Here is a 14,726-nt window from a genome sequence, read left to right on the forward strand (position 1 = left end):
GTCTTGGAGGATGATCAATGTTAAAAAAAAATAGAATAGAATGCATGGGCATGTCAGTTTATACGTGAATTTTTACTATTTGTGGAGCCTTTCCCCTGCGAAAAGTGAGGTTGCACTATACAGTTTCAAGTTGTAATATCAGCATTCACCATATTGCTGGCTTTTCATGAAGATCCGCAAAGTATCGAGGGCAGACTATTACACCGCAGTTCATACTTGCCGATAGGATTAAGGAAACTGTATCTGTGAAATGTCTGAAGTCTTTTCCAACACCAGACGTTGGGATCTGTGGATCAGTGTGAAATAAAGAGATATGAGAATGACCAGGGGGAATTGGGAGAACGGAAGACAGGAGGATAGCATAAGGGCGTTTTGTTGATCCCATTTCTTTGCCTGCTCACTTATTTCAATTATCTTCCTCCGCTATCACCGAGTCAATTGGAATGTTGGGAACAATTAAGTAAAAGCACCTGGGCTGCAGTTATTTGTTTAAAGATGCGAATGCTTCCTTAAGATTGTGTGTGGCACGATGACAAGAGGGATGACCCAAAACGTGTTGCAATGGCACTATGATGACACCGTTTTGGAATATTTTAAAAATATTGATCAGCGCCATTTCAATTTTAACTATTTGTAACTGATGATGAATTTGATTTTTTTTTTTTGAGGGGGCATAGTTTTCCTGAATATTTTGACAGAATTGTACAGCACATTACATCTTTTGGATATTGACTGTGATGGTTGGTTACGTTGTACAAGATGGAAAGTGACTTTGAATTTTTCCTTGTAATTGCATTCTCTTGTGAGTGTTTAAGGTTTGAATGTAGTACACTAAAAGCTGTCACCGCTGATTACTCCCGTCAAGAAGGCCTGCGTATGACCTTGCCCGCATGGCATAAGCTCTTTCTGTGCAGTAATTGTGGTTTAAATGCCACTCTCCCAACATGAAACAGAGCATTGTGGCCCATCAGCTGGCCATCGGCATTTCCGTTAGCTGCTTTTGCTGTGGATTCAAAGGTCTCCAATTCCGGGAGCATTTGACATTTTTCCGGATGCGTTAGCATTTCGCTTATGTTGTTACCTTATTAGTGCTCAAATATTAAAATCTGTCCTAAACCAATTGTCATTTCATTCATTTTAATTTAAACACGTACGGTAATAATCTCTTATGTGCAATAGAAGTTGCATTATTAAAAGCTGCGTACGCAACAGTGATTTCAGAAGCAGAATATCAACAGTAATTTAATATTCCCGGGTGTAATCTTTTTCTCACACCTCTTTATGTCTGTGTCTTTACCTCCAGAACCTTGAAGCTTACAAGCAGACGGCTGAAGAGTACAACCAGGCAGCCACCAAAGCAGAGGCTCACATCAGGTAACTGCTCTGACTTAGGTTCTCTGCCTTTTACGGTAGGGCCAAATTTAGTGATTTTTCTATATTAGATGGCTCAGTAGATAGATTTCGGTTAGGTAAGTACATTTCTTGAATGCCCCACCTTATTCTTTGGCTTGTTATTCAATTACCTTTGCTGGTGAAGAATATTATTTCTTTGCTCTGGAGAGAAACTGACATGATACCCCAATCTGTGAACCAGAATGTACATAGACATGTTGAACTCTTTCAAATTTTCAGCATTGAATGATTCATGTCATTTGTGTCTTTTGCTAAAAGCATTTAAAATATCAACAGAGTTGGTCTTTTCAATGGTTGAGTCAGTGCGAAGCTGCAATCCGCTGATGGAAAACACAAACGGCATGATGTCCCTAAAAGAACATGTTTTCCCGTGGGATAGCAGAGCTCAAAGCTCACCTGCTTTTAAAAAAAAAAAAGCAAGTCTGTTTCATCCACTGCTGAAGTGCTGCCAAATTGGCAATGCCCATCTGCAGGCAATGCCAGTTTTCACCCTGTTGCCTTGTCTAGCCATTTCTGGGAAAGAAGAGAGAGGCCAATCCAGTTCATGTTCCCTGTTTCTTTGTATGTGCCAATGATGGTCATGTAGCAGCTAATAAGCAGAAATCTATTTGTCCATAATCCTCCTCCGATGCAATGTATGCCTGAAAAAAACCAGGAAATCCACTTTAACATTTTTGCATTTCATTGGCATGCACGACTATTCACTCAACTTGCCCCATTGCTCGCACAATTCAAGCCCAAAATTCGGTCCACACTATTATGTTAGGTGGGTTTTGTTGGGGAACTGTTCATTGAAAAAAAAAAGGTTACAAGATCAGTTGAGTGCAATTTTACTGGTAGTTTGTGTCGCCACAATCTTCAGTTTATTATTTATTATTTTGCAGTGCCAACGTTGACAATCTCGCATAAGGGCACGCTCTGTATTCAGGCGGCTGTGTGCTTGTCATGTTCTGTCTGCATTTGGTCAGCATTTCATTGTGCTGTGGTCACTGTCATTTCACACTGCACTGACCATCCAGTAATTATTCTATTTACTCGCCGCAGAAGGATGGGTGAAGTTTTGAAAGGCAGCGCTATTCTCCCTATTTTCTTCTGGCATTGTGTTGGCCTCTATTTCCAAGTTGTGCTCTAAATTCATCTTTTATAATGTCATTTTCACTTGTCAACATTTTCTTTCTCTCTGCTGCTCCCGTTTCTTCTTGGCAACTGTTTTTTTTCCACTCATGCTGTTTTTTTTAAAGGGTCTATTTTAAAATAATGACCAAAAAATTAATGTGACAGGCGACTCATCATGCCAAAAGAATTTTCAGTAATTATAAACTCTCTTCTCGCCATTGACTTTTCCATTGGGAAACGCGCATATGACCAAGTTAACTGGTGTTCAAAGCACGCCAAGCCAATACCACTCATTGCCACATTTCTGAAACATTTGATGAGACACGGCTAGAAATGAGAAAAAAGCCCCACCTGCTGCTGTATTCTAACTCTGGTTGCTGCAATGTTTGATGCAGCGCGCAGTTTTCTTGCTGCCTCCCTCCCACCCCCTGTGAAAAATTTCCCTTCACTGTGACCAACGGTCACATGCAGAGAAATAATACAAGAGATGCTTGTCCTCTTCCATTGATGTTTGTTATTAGCGTGCGTTTTTATATAACTGATGCATTCAATAAGGCTTTGTTTTCATCGAGTTCCTCGCTTTAATTTAAAAGTGGAAAATCAAAGTGAGAGTATTAACAAATCATTTGTTCAACTATGTTGTCATTTTGGATGAAACTTGGCCAGGAAGATGAAATACTCCAGAATAATGCACTTTTTTTTGCCCCGAAAAAATAAACAGACCATTATTTTTCAGTGCATGCAGCAATTGAACATTTTAGTATTCGTATATCTATCCATCCATTTTCTGACTCACTCTACCCTCACAAGGGTTGCGGGGGTTGCTGGAGCCCATATCAGCTGTCTTCGGTCAGTAGGCTGGGGACACCATGAACCGGTAGCCAGCCAATCGCAGGGCACACAGAGACAAACCACCATCCACACTCACACCTCAAGTGTTCAATCAGCCTGCCATGCATGTTTTACCGGAGTACCCGGAGAAAACCCACGCAGGAACGAGGAGAACAGGCAAAAGCCACACAGGAAGGCTGGAGCCGGGATCGAACCCATGACCTCTGCACTGTGAGGTCGACGCACTAACCGCTCGGCCGCCCCCTCATTTTTCTCTTGTGAATTCAAAATAGTTTTTTAACCCTGCAAAAATATTTTCATTGATTGGCTTTTATTCTGCAGTTCGGCTTCGCAGTGCATTGGAGGCGTGTTACCGTCATGCGTCCGATGAACAATTCTTGCGGCTGGCATGCTTTATGTATCTCAGCAACTTTTCGAAGGCACTGTTCCAAGAGTAGATGCTTAAAATCCAGCGTCAACCCGTGGAATCGAAATGCTTGACAATAAAAAGGCAAGTGATGCCAGATAGTCTCGCTCGCGTCAGCCACAATTTGAGTGAGTCGTTCGACCACTGAAGTTCTGCTGATTGAAATGTTATCAGCAAATAGATGTTACACGCAAACAGGCGGGCACATGTGCACCTTATCTTGTTCCTGAATGTCACCTGTTTTAATGAAACCCTCCTCTTATCCGCTTCCATCATCGCACTTCCCTACAGTCCCTCAAAGTGAGTTTGGTGGGGATCAATCAGCGCAGCTAACGGTGCAAATTGTCCTCCTACATTGCTATCTCCTTTTCGCACTCCTACAGTCCATGAGACATCCATATTGTCGCTTTTAAATGCCTTAAGGGTTAGGTTAGACCCCCATTGGACATTTAAATACAAAATGTGTTAAACCCAAAATATACGGCAACACAAATGTAATCAGGAAACATATTTAACTGTGACATCTGCAGTTCCGCTGAAAATGCAGCCACAATAGCAAAACCAAATGACCATAGTTGAAATTAGACATCTCCGACTCTAACAATTCAACTTTATCAAACTCGATAAAATACAGCATTACCAAACAACAAAAGAAGAATAGGCTGAAAATCTGCTGAAAAGATTTCATATTAAAATGTGCCGCTGCTTGTGCAAAGTTGCAGGCTTGTTTTTTTTTTTTTTTTTTTTAAACATGCAGCGCACTTCTCAGCAAAACTGCATTGCTAATCAATCTGGCCACTCATTCACAATGTTTGCTGGCTTCAACGTTTTAGAACCACGGCAGAGCATTTCTATTACCTGCTCAAATCCTGCATTGGCAGTCTCACGTAAGACTTGTTGGAGACTGACATTTAGCAAGTGCATCACTTGGCAAGAGTGGGAGTAATCAGGGATATTTCAGTTGGACTCCCTAAAATAAGTCAGTCGCAAGCACCCTAACGTACTTTGTGTCAGTCCTCGGATGGCTTTAGGAACTAAGTATTAGCCACTGATGCGCTGTGGCGTTTGCGAGTGTGAGTTTTAATAACTGGCACGTATTGTTGCCAATGTTATCCTTGCGACACTATCGTCTAACTTCCATTCAAAGCATTGTACAATAAAAGATGCGTGCACCCTAATTCCTTTTAATCTCGCCCGAGCCCTGACATCTTTGATCCTCTCCTTTCTTCCCCTTCACTCAGCGTAATATTAAAAATGGAAGATAGAAAGCCACGGCTTCTGCTTTAAAGGAGCGCAAATCCTTGTCATCTTACGTTAATAACCGTTCCCACACAAACAGCACCGACTTAGACAAAGAAGGAATAATAAAATGTTACGCCTTAACAGTCTTTGCCTTTCCCTCTTATTGCTTTATTCCCCAATGTCACGCTTTGTGGCAATTTAGAACCTAAGCTCTCTTTGCATCAACCACACGCTGCCAAGGTGAGACAAATAAGAATGGGGAAACTTTAATGATTGGAGCCTAATCTTTCTTCCCCCAACTCTGCACATATTTATGCAAAACATCACAGGCAGACAGCCACCGGAGTGTTGTTTTGCTTCTTTTTGGTGCAAAATTGTCGCTGTCAAACAAGCCCAAGCGGCTAATAGTTTTCTAATAAGAGCTCACCTTTAATTTCAGTCAAACGAGGCAGTTGCTGCAGATTAGCGGAGACAATTTTCTGCTTCAGATTCCATTATTAGAACACTCCTGCTGTCATAAAGTTTCTCTTCATGAATAGAGAAAAGAATTAGTCCCCTCCGGCCCCCTCCCGGTCCCCCACTTGAGCTCGGATTATTACCTTGGGGCTATTGTAGCTGTTATCGCTTCCTTTTAGTGATTCATTCAGAATCCTGAACAACTGTCAGAATCTAAAGTCAGACATCAAGCCCTGGTGTAATCATCCTCGTGCTATATAAACTCTTCCAAAAGGTTTTCAGACCACTAAAGACAAAAACTCCCATCAATCAACATCATCGCTGTATTGTTAGTATTAGTGTTCCCTAATATCAGGGCTCATCCTCTGTCCCCTCCAGACCCAGATCAGATCCTCAACAACAATTACGGCGCTCATCTGCCCGTGCGTTTGCAGGCATTCCTGATATTTCCGCAACTGCGTGCGCTTTCGCACAATCTCGCAATGATTTCGATCATTTCTGTAGATGCTGATGTCGGTGCAATCATCAACGTGGGAGAATTGTCTTGTCTCGCTCTTTCCTTTCATAGAGTCCTCATCTTACGTACTGACGAAAATTGTGATGTTTCAATTGTTCAATTCACTTGTTTATATATTTTATATATTTTTTTCTGTATAATATTAAACTCTGCGTGCACCAAGCAGCAGATTCCAGTGTAAAGGATCCCAAAATATCCTACCCGCGTCTCACTTTTCAATACCTTTTTGTTGGAGTGTTGTTTGCGGCAGGCAGCACAATATGGTTTGCTTGCGTCGTGCTCTTTTGATTACGACTGCAAAGAATTATCACTTCTGTGCTACATAAAAAAAAGTGAAGTGGAAACGGAAAGAAACAGTGCATGGCATAACTCTTGGAAAGGTTTCCCATGAATGCTAATGTCAAAATAATCTAGTCCTGCACAGACGAGTATTTGGAAGACATGTTATTAAGCCTTTGCCGGATAATGCAATACTACAGTACCGATACACGTAGTTCTAACTCAAAGTGTTATGAGTGCAAACACCACAACACATGGTTTTGTAGAGTGATGTGTTTAGCATTGAGATGTTCGACTATTTACACAGCTGACACAGCTGCATCTTAAACTCACCGCGGAAGAAACCTGAGCAAGATTTTGTCAATATGGGATGTGCTGAGGCGAAACAAAATGGACTGTGAGATATGTGTGAATGCATTCTCTCTCTCTTTGCATTTCATCATTTGGCAATTTAACACAACAATACCATCTCACACGTCAGTGCTTCCACGAGTACAGTATTCCAATTCCATTTCAGATCTGGAGACTGAGGGTCAAGGGCATATGGCTGCCGTAGCTTTTGAGCATACAGCACCTCCATTAAAAACCCATTTAGTGGACTGTGTTACATCGTCATTATCAGGGACGTTCTAAAGAACGTCTTTTTTACATGCAGCCAATACTTCGCAAACCTACATATATACTGTTATTTTCAACACAATTTGTATAGGGTAGCTCCTGGACAACGCCCTTGTTAAATGACCCTGTCAGATGAGGCCAAGAAGTGCATGAAAGAATGTAGCAGATGTGAAGTGCAATTTTTTTTCCCTATGGGCTGTGCAATGCTGAAAGGGTTTGTCGTTTAATACGTCACTGCCACATTTACCTCCACTCCTCCACCCCTCGCTCTCTTTCTCACCTCCGCTCAGGTTGCACTCACTTCTCTTTTCATGAATATTCTCTCCTCCAATGATTAATTTAATCCTGTTTCTCTACCCTCCGCTGCACACACGCACACACCCGCAGACACACACGAACGCGCAATGCACATGCCGCCGCAGAGCAATTTCTTACCCCTTTCAGTGTGTACACTTTATCTGCCGCACAGACATAATTCACGGGCGCATGCTAACAAATTAATTGTGTGTATTTGTCAGTGAATGCAGGGAGACCGCAGAACGGATTCTATGCGGCTTTTTTCTCTATTTACGCTATCGCGTCACGAATCCTAATGGTGCCATATGTGGTAAAATGTCTGAATTGTGGCACTTTAAGCACCATGTGTAAATCCAACAAGTGTTTGATCCATGTTTTACTAATTCTCTCACAAGCACACTTGAAAGACAATGAGCAACCAAGTAGGTGCGTATTTCACTCGCATGTACTGAGGGGGGGAAAAAAAAGTATGAGCATTATATTGTCTTCTTACAAAAGTGAGCCAACAAATTGTGACTTAGACAACTTGTGAACTCATTTAGGGACTCACTTTGAAAGGTAGCACACACACGCCATTTTTCTTTCTTGGAATACTCTCCACATGCTGTTGACGTGCGCGTGTGGATGTGTGTGCACAGGCCCCGGCAGACCGCGTCAGTGTGCACTGAGCTGCAGGCCAAGGTGCTTCAGTGTTACAAAGAAAATCCCCAGCAAACCCTGCACTGCTCCAGTTTGGCCAAACAGTACATGACCTGTGTCCAGCAAGCCAGGAAGGTAGGCGAAAAGCTTCCTGTGTGGGTGGTGGCCTGTGAGAGAAGCGTAACTAAGTTTTTAGTTTTAGTTTGATGTGCTGTAGTTCATCTGTGATGGACTTCCACATAATTTGGATCTAGGACATACTGTAATAAATATCCATTCCAGCATCAAATTGTTGATGATTAAACCTCAAACCTTCATAGATAATTGCGATGTATGTTTGACAAATGCAGACGCGGCGTCGTTCCGTCGATATGCTCCGGTGACATAGCGCTTTTGCATTCGCAGTGGCATCCAGCAGACAAGAACGAGGTTAGCCAAAAGCTCATGAAATGAGGCTAAACCTGGCCGCCGCTAGCCTTAAAGGGGAAGTCAAAACCAACATTTTCTTACCAACAATATATTCAATGCACCTTCACTAGTCTAAAGAAGATCTTCTGATTAATATAACATTTGTGGAATAGGTGTTAAGCAACAAAATTCACCCATTTTAATCCATCTCAGAAGGAAGCCATCTTGACACTTTCTGTCGACTGAAAATGACATCATGGTTGCTCGGGGCTCAGGTAATGACCAATAACAGCGCACCTGTTTTCTCAAGATGAGCCATAATTGATCATTACCGGATCCCTGATCAACTGTGATGTCATTTTCAGTCAACGTCAAGTGGCAAAATAGCCGCTCCCTCAGATGGACAAAAATAGGTGGCTTTTACTATTGAACTCATAGTCCACAAATGCAATATGAATCAGAGTTCCGTGTTTAGGCTCGTGTGTAGGCTAGAAGTGTAGAAAATGGCGAGTGATATTTCCACTTATGTGAGAATAAGGGTGAAAATCCTTTCAATATTTGCCACACATCTTTTGCAGTCCAAGAGTCTTTTATCTGTGGTTCGTTGCAAGGAGAATTGCTCATTTGATAGTTTTTAAATCTCCAGCCGCCCTTTGTGTTTGGACTTTTTTGATAGAAAGATTACACCCTTATTTGTCTATTGAAATCAATTTTGCCCATTCAGACCTTGAGAGATGCATTCGGCTCCCTCTTGACACTTTCATTATTAGTCTTCGTACTCGCAGCTTATCTCCAAAGTGCTTATTTTTCACCCATTTTTCCATCAAACAAACAATACCAAAAGACAAAACCCAACGATATGGAGGAGATAAAAGGCACAAAGCAATGGCTGGGGAATTTGGCTGTTTAAATGGTACACAAAATCACGGCAAACACTCACGATAAACACATTGTCTTTTCAAGCGTTTCAAAGAATCCCACTTGCATGGTGTTCTTTGTGATAAAGCGCTCTATGTATGTTTATAAACACAGCTATTTTTTTGGGAGGGAGGGGGGGTATTCAAATTAAGACTTGATAACAGCTGCCTCTTGTATCTAGCTACATTTCCAGCAAGCAATGCAATGCTTTTGTGTTTACAGTGCACGCCATTGTGGGTTTATTTTTCCCCTTTCTCTTTCTTCGATGCACCACTAAAGTAAACAACGTGGTAAGGATGAAACACATTAACCTCAAACAAACAATACTTGACATCCTTGCACTATCCAAAACTTTTTTTCTCCCTTTCTTTATCCAACTGCATCCCATTGCCAGTACTACATAGTTCTCAGTTTTTGGAATGCTTTTTTCCCCCCCAAACATGTCTTTTGAAATAAATATATGATTTCCCTTTACAGTGATTTTTGAGAACGGAAGGGGAAAAAGGTACACCGAACTGTATTGCTTGGTAGAAACAGAACTGAATAGTAGGGGTGTTCCAATCAGGTTCCAACATCAATCATCGATGAATAAGCTTAGCCAATACTGGTTCTGATACCCATTACATGGACTAGCTGCACATTTTTAATGTTAAAGCTGCTCACTAACGATTTTAAAAAATGTATTATTCTGTCAATTATTTTCTCAATTTGACGAATCAGAATCAGCACCCCCGCGACCCTAGTGAGGATTGAGCGGTTTGGAAGATGAATGAATGTTTCAGACAACACAGAAAATGCATAGACATATCGAATGATTCAGTTCCCGGTTTGGTCTCTAACGTTCAGTGTTAAGGAAACTGCGACTTTTAGTTGCAATTAATTCTTTAGCCGTACATGAGACAGCAGCCGTGTAATCGATGTGTGTCAGGACATGTTTTACGAGGTTAGACAATTTTTCATGGTTGTCCTTCATGCTGTTATTGTCCATGCATGGCACGGATGATAAATCATTTAAGTTTCCTTAAAATTCCAAAGGACTGGAAGGTCAGAATCGTTTCATTCTTGGCAACTTTTCAACCTTTCTATAGGAGGATAAGCCATGAGATGATATCACCGTTTTCCAGACTGACTCGCACTAATCTTTTGAACAGTTGGACTTTCAAGTTGACCTTTACGCTTCTAAAGAGTGCTCTATCCTCGGCTCAAACTTAAAAAGATGTGGTAAATGCGGTTCGATTGAAGATATCGCGGAGCCAATGTAAAATGTTGACTGTTTCAAGGCTTTGTTAAACCACAACCGACTTTGGCTCATGTCCATTCTGCAGCCCATCGAATATTCCTGCTGCCGTCACTGTTTGTTTTTTTTTCCTCTCACTTCCCATCCTCCGCACATCCATCTAGCCTTATTAAGACCTCTTTCCCCCGCCTGTCAATTCACACTTTGTCACATTAGCCAGTGCATTAGTTCTGATCTGCACTGCCGGCCATGGAGCTCTGTCACGTCTTTGCAAGGTTTGCTTAACATGACAGGTGCTACCCGCCCCTACATGCTCACACACACACACACACACATACACACACACACACACACACACACACACACACACACGTAAGTATGTATGCGTATGTGTGTCCGGTCTGCCTTTCTATTAATACTTTTGACTGAGCCAGCTGCTTGACACTTTAACAGCACTTACAAACATATAAAAGTTTCAGTATTGCTCCACATGTGGTCAAGATGAAGCACTAAAGCTCAACTAGCGCCAGATCCTCTGGCTCGATTATGAACTAAAAAGTGCCCTCTTCCATTAATAAAGTTAATTGCCCTTTATTAACACATAGTCCGGTTTTATCTATGGGCTCTAAACATTTGATTAATTGAACTTATTATTGCGTGACAGTGACAGTTGAGGTGATAACTTCATCCGGTAGTTTTTTTTTTAATCCTGCAGCACTAAACAGACTTAGAAAAAATACCTGGCATGTTATTGAGATGATTATATAATATACAGTGTATGTAAATGACACGTTTTTATTTCTCAGCTATGATTTGAATATTAAGCCGATACAAAAGCTTATTGCTTTGCGAAAGCCTCCTGACAGTTTAAAGGCACTGTTCTTGTGTATGCGCTGAAGGGCTTTTCTAAAGCAGCCAGGTTCTTCTTTGCTCCTTAACGCTTTGTAATGAAGAGCAAAATTAAATTATACGTTGTGAAATAATTCTCAGGTTAAACGACACGTTGGAACTTTTGGGATGACGAACCGAGAGCAATGTTTTAAGGAGAATTTCAGGATTATTTACATACAGCTATAAGAAGTCGAATATTGATCAGTGGAAAATCATGAAGCAGTTGAGTTTTAATGACAAATGAAGAGAGGTAATGAATGTCCTCTCACTGATCCTATACATCTCATAAAATGATCTGAACCACAAATGCAATTTACAACTCTACCTTTTGGTCATGAGCGTCCAGCATTTTGCAATTTACCCAGTCAGTGACCAGCTGATTAGTGGCTCAAGAATCTCCTGTGTTGGTCAACATCTTCATCAGGTCCATTTCATTTTATTTTTGTTTCTCTCTCTCTCTCTCCTGTGCATATATGTTCTGACTTTCTCTCAACCACTTTACATTTGTCAAAGAATCTGCCAGTCAAACCAGCATTCTGCTTTCTACTATCTTATGTCATTGTCTGATCCAAGCACGAGTTTATCTCACTTTTTCTGTTCTTTTGCCAATTCACTATCTACAGCAGCCAAGCTTATATTATACTGTATGTCACTCAAAGGTTCTTTTATGTTTTATGATTGATGCATACACACACACACACAGGCCTGAAACCTGGTCTCTGCTATCACCCCCATCCATGCTTCTCTCATCGGTTCAGGTCCCGGATTGAGCCATTGTCATGCATATGGGACCTCAGGTATGTGTGTGGTGTGCTTAATGATGCGGTGTGAATGTCAGTTTACTAAAGCCATGGTTATCAGTAGATTGCGAGCGTTTTAACTCTTGCACACCGTATGAGTTGTTCGTATACTGTTAAATATTAAAGTTAATTGTCCGTCACAATTATGTTTTCTGGATAGCCTTACTTTCAAACCATGAGTTGAAAGGCGTTTCCTGTCCTCATCTATTCTCTTTCAACATCGAACAAAAACCCCCATTGTCAAAGTCACATTGAAGAACAAATGTTTCTCAGACCACCACTTACTGCAAGTGTCATCGCCCTCCTCCACAACACTCAATGAGGCTCCACTGCCAACCATTTGCGGGATGCAAATGCTATTGCTATCCACAGGGGCCCACAGCATCTGAGAGACACTTGCCTTTTTATTCCACACTCTTAACCCACTTAAACCCATCAGTCTCCTGGAGGAAGCATTTTGTCCACCCCGATGTGTGAGCGTGCGCTGGCCTCAGAGATGCGCGATTAAGTGCCACTCCAGTTTTACAGTGATTATGGAATATTTTGCGGCAACAAGTGCGTGGAACATGTGCATTTCTAAATGCATATGTGATGAGAAGTCAAAATTGAATTTCTGATTAGTGACATTCACTGTTATTCATATACAGAGGAACAATGTACGGCTTGTCTCTAACTTTGGGTGCTAGAATAGCACATAGTAGAAGGCGAATGTAAGCCGAAAAAAAAAGTTTGACCCCATCATGGCAAACACTCTTTTCTGCAAATTGTTTTTGTGCGCTGTGACAAGAAAGAAGCAGTTAGTTTACATAAAATGGTCTTTATTGTGAAGCCGGACAAGCATAACATTTGATTTGCGTGCACACACCAGACTCAATAACACAACACATAACTGGTTATACACTGTATATTTTTGACTCCAATGCTTTCATTGTGAGTCACATGGTAAATGGAAAAAAAAAAAAGTATGTGCGGATGTTTTGAGAGGCTGCCTCATCCTCGTTTACCAACTGTACCCGGTGCCACGTGCATCACTTTTGTTGACAGACTGCTAAGCTTCGCCGTTACATCCACAGGTACATATGAAATTGTAAATACAGTTGAATATTGTTAACAATACAATACATGTATAATGTACATGCTGACTGACTGGTCCTCGATAGCTTAAAACCTGGAAATGTATTTTTTTGTGTGTGTGAGAGCGCATGCGCATTTTGATTGGCTGTTTGTTAGGCTGCTGTAGCTGTAACGGCGCTGCGTCAAGCTTGTTATTTATTGAATTTCCTCCAAGATGCCTGCGCTTGGTGACACACTTGAAAGTAGAAAATTGACCTAGGCAAGCATGTGTGAATATCAATATTTGTGTCTCTATCTCTCTGTATTCCATCCCACCTCTCTGTCATCCATCATCACCAAGGCGACCATCCCGCGAAGGCACAGACCACATCAAGATTAGCCGTTTACTGCCCCCCCCCCCACCCCACCCCTATCCTCCGCAGCCTTGGCTGAAAGCTATATCATACAGCCAGCTAAACCTCTCGCCTTTTGCCTCTGCTCTCCACTTCAATGTATCGTGTGATCAATTTCCCACCGCCACGTTTCAGCTGTCATGTGATTTTCTTCATTTCATGCCGGGCACACTTTATTGGAGAATTGTGACTCGGCGACCAAAGATTTACTCATCACGACAGATCGAATTAGTGATATTCACTGTCATTAACATAGTGGTTGCCCAAGCATGCTTGCACGTGGTTATAAGTTTTTCTTTTTTGTGCGAGAAATGACAATCAATGCGATAATTAGCTCTGGCACCTAAACACTGAACACTTTGTCACTTCATTTACACTCGATATTGTAAAGTTCAACAAAATGAATTGACCAATTTAAGTCTGGGCACCAATTTGGACTAGTAGTTGTATGTCTTCCTTATGGTATCTCATCATTGGAATTTCTCTATGGAGTTTGTGTGTTTTCCCTGTGCTGGTGAGTGTTTTTTGCAGATACTACGGTTTATTCCCATATCCCCAAAACATGTTTCTTCGGTTAATCAAACATTGTAAATTCCCCATTGGTGTGAATAGTTATGTGTTTTGTGATTGACCGGTGACAAGTCCTGGGTGTGCCCTGCCTCTGACTTGACGTCATCTGATTTGCAACCACAATTTGGTCAAGTGGTATAGAAAATGGATGAATGGACGAGTGTAGTCATTTTCACGGTGGCAAAATTACAAAAAGACTAGAGTAATAACTCAGTTGTTACTTTAGAAAAACAGTCTCCCAATGTTTTCCAAAGCGGTTTTCATATTCCATACTTGACTACTTCTCATCTGATTACATTCGGATCCTTTCTCCCCAAGTGAAAGCGAAATCAATTAAGTCAGTCAATAAAACCGATGCATGCGTCAAACATACATCCAAAATGATTGAATAACCGTCGGTGCTGTTGCATCTAAAGGACAAAACCAATTAACTCACGAGATGGCCTAACAGTGAGTCTAATCAGTGACCTTGTTTGTGTTTTGTTAAAAAAATAAAAAAACAGGGAGAAAAAAAACTCACACACAACCATAGCTCCACGATAAGTGTCTGATTGACAGTGTTTGCCTGGCAACTGTCTCTTGGCCTCCCAAGAGAAAAGGC

At 41.3% G+C, this 14,726-nt stretch overlaps 1 protein-coding gene across 5 annotated transcripts in view; it reads left to right on the plus strand.

Annotated features, from left to right (window-relative positions):
• LOC127607461 (MICOS complex subunit mic25-b-like) overlaps positions 1 to 14,726 on the plus strand; it is a 50,489-nt gene that overhangs the window by 17,736 nt on the left and 18,027 nt on the right. For all 5 annotated transcript variants that reach the window (XR_007964081.1, XM_052075803.1, XM_052075805.1 and 2 more), the window contains 2 exons: positions 1,304 to 1,374; positions 7,835 to 7,970. Coding sequence is in view for 4 of the 5 variants with exons in the window: in XM_052075803.1 (XP_051931763.1) it covers positions 1,304 to 1,374; positions 7,835 to 7,970 (207 nt within the window). In the remaining variant the exon portion in view is untranslated. The remainder of the gene's footprint in view (positions 1 to 1,303; positions 1,375 to 7,834; positions 7,971 to 14,726) is intronic.

This window comes from Hippocampus zosterae, chromosome 9, assembly GCF_025434085.1.
Source record: "Hippocampus zosterae strain Florida chromosome 9, ASM2543408v3, whole genome shotgun sequence".
NCBI classification, from domain to species: Eukaryota; Metazoa; Chordata; class Actinopteri; order Syngnathiformes; family Syngnathidae; genus Hippocampus; species Hippocampus zosterae.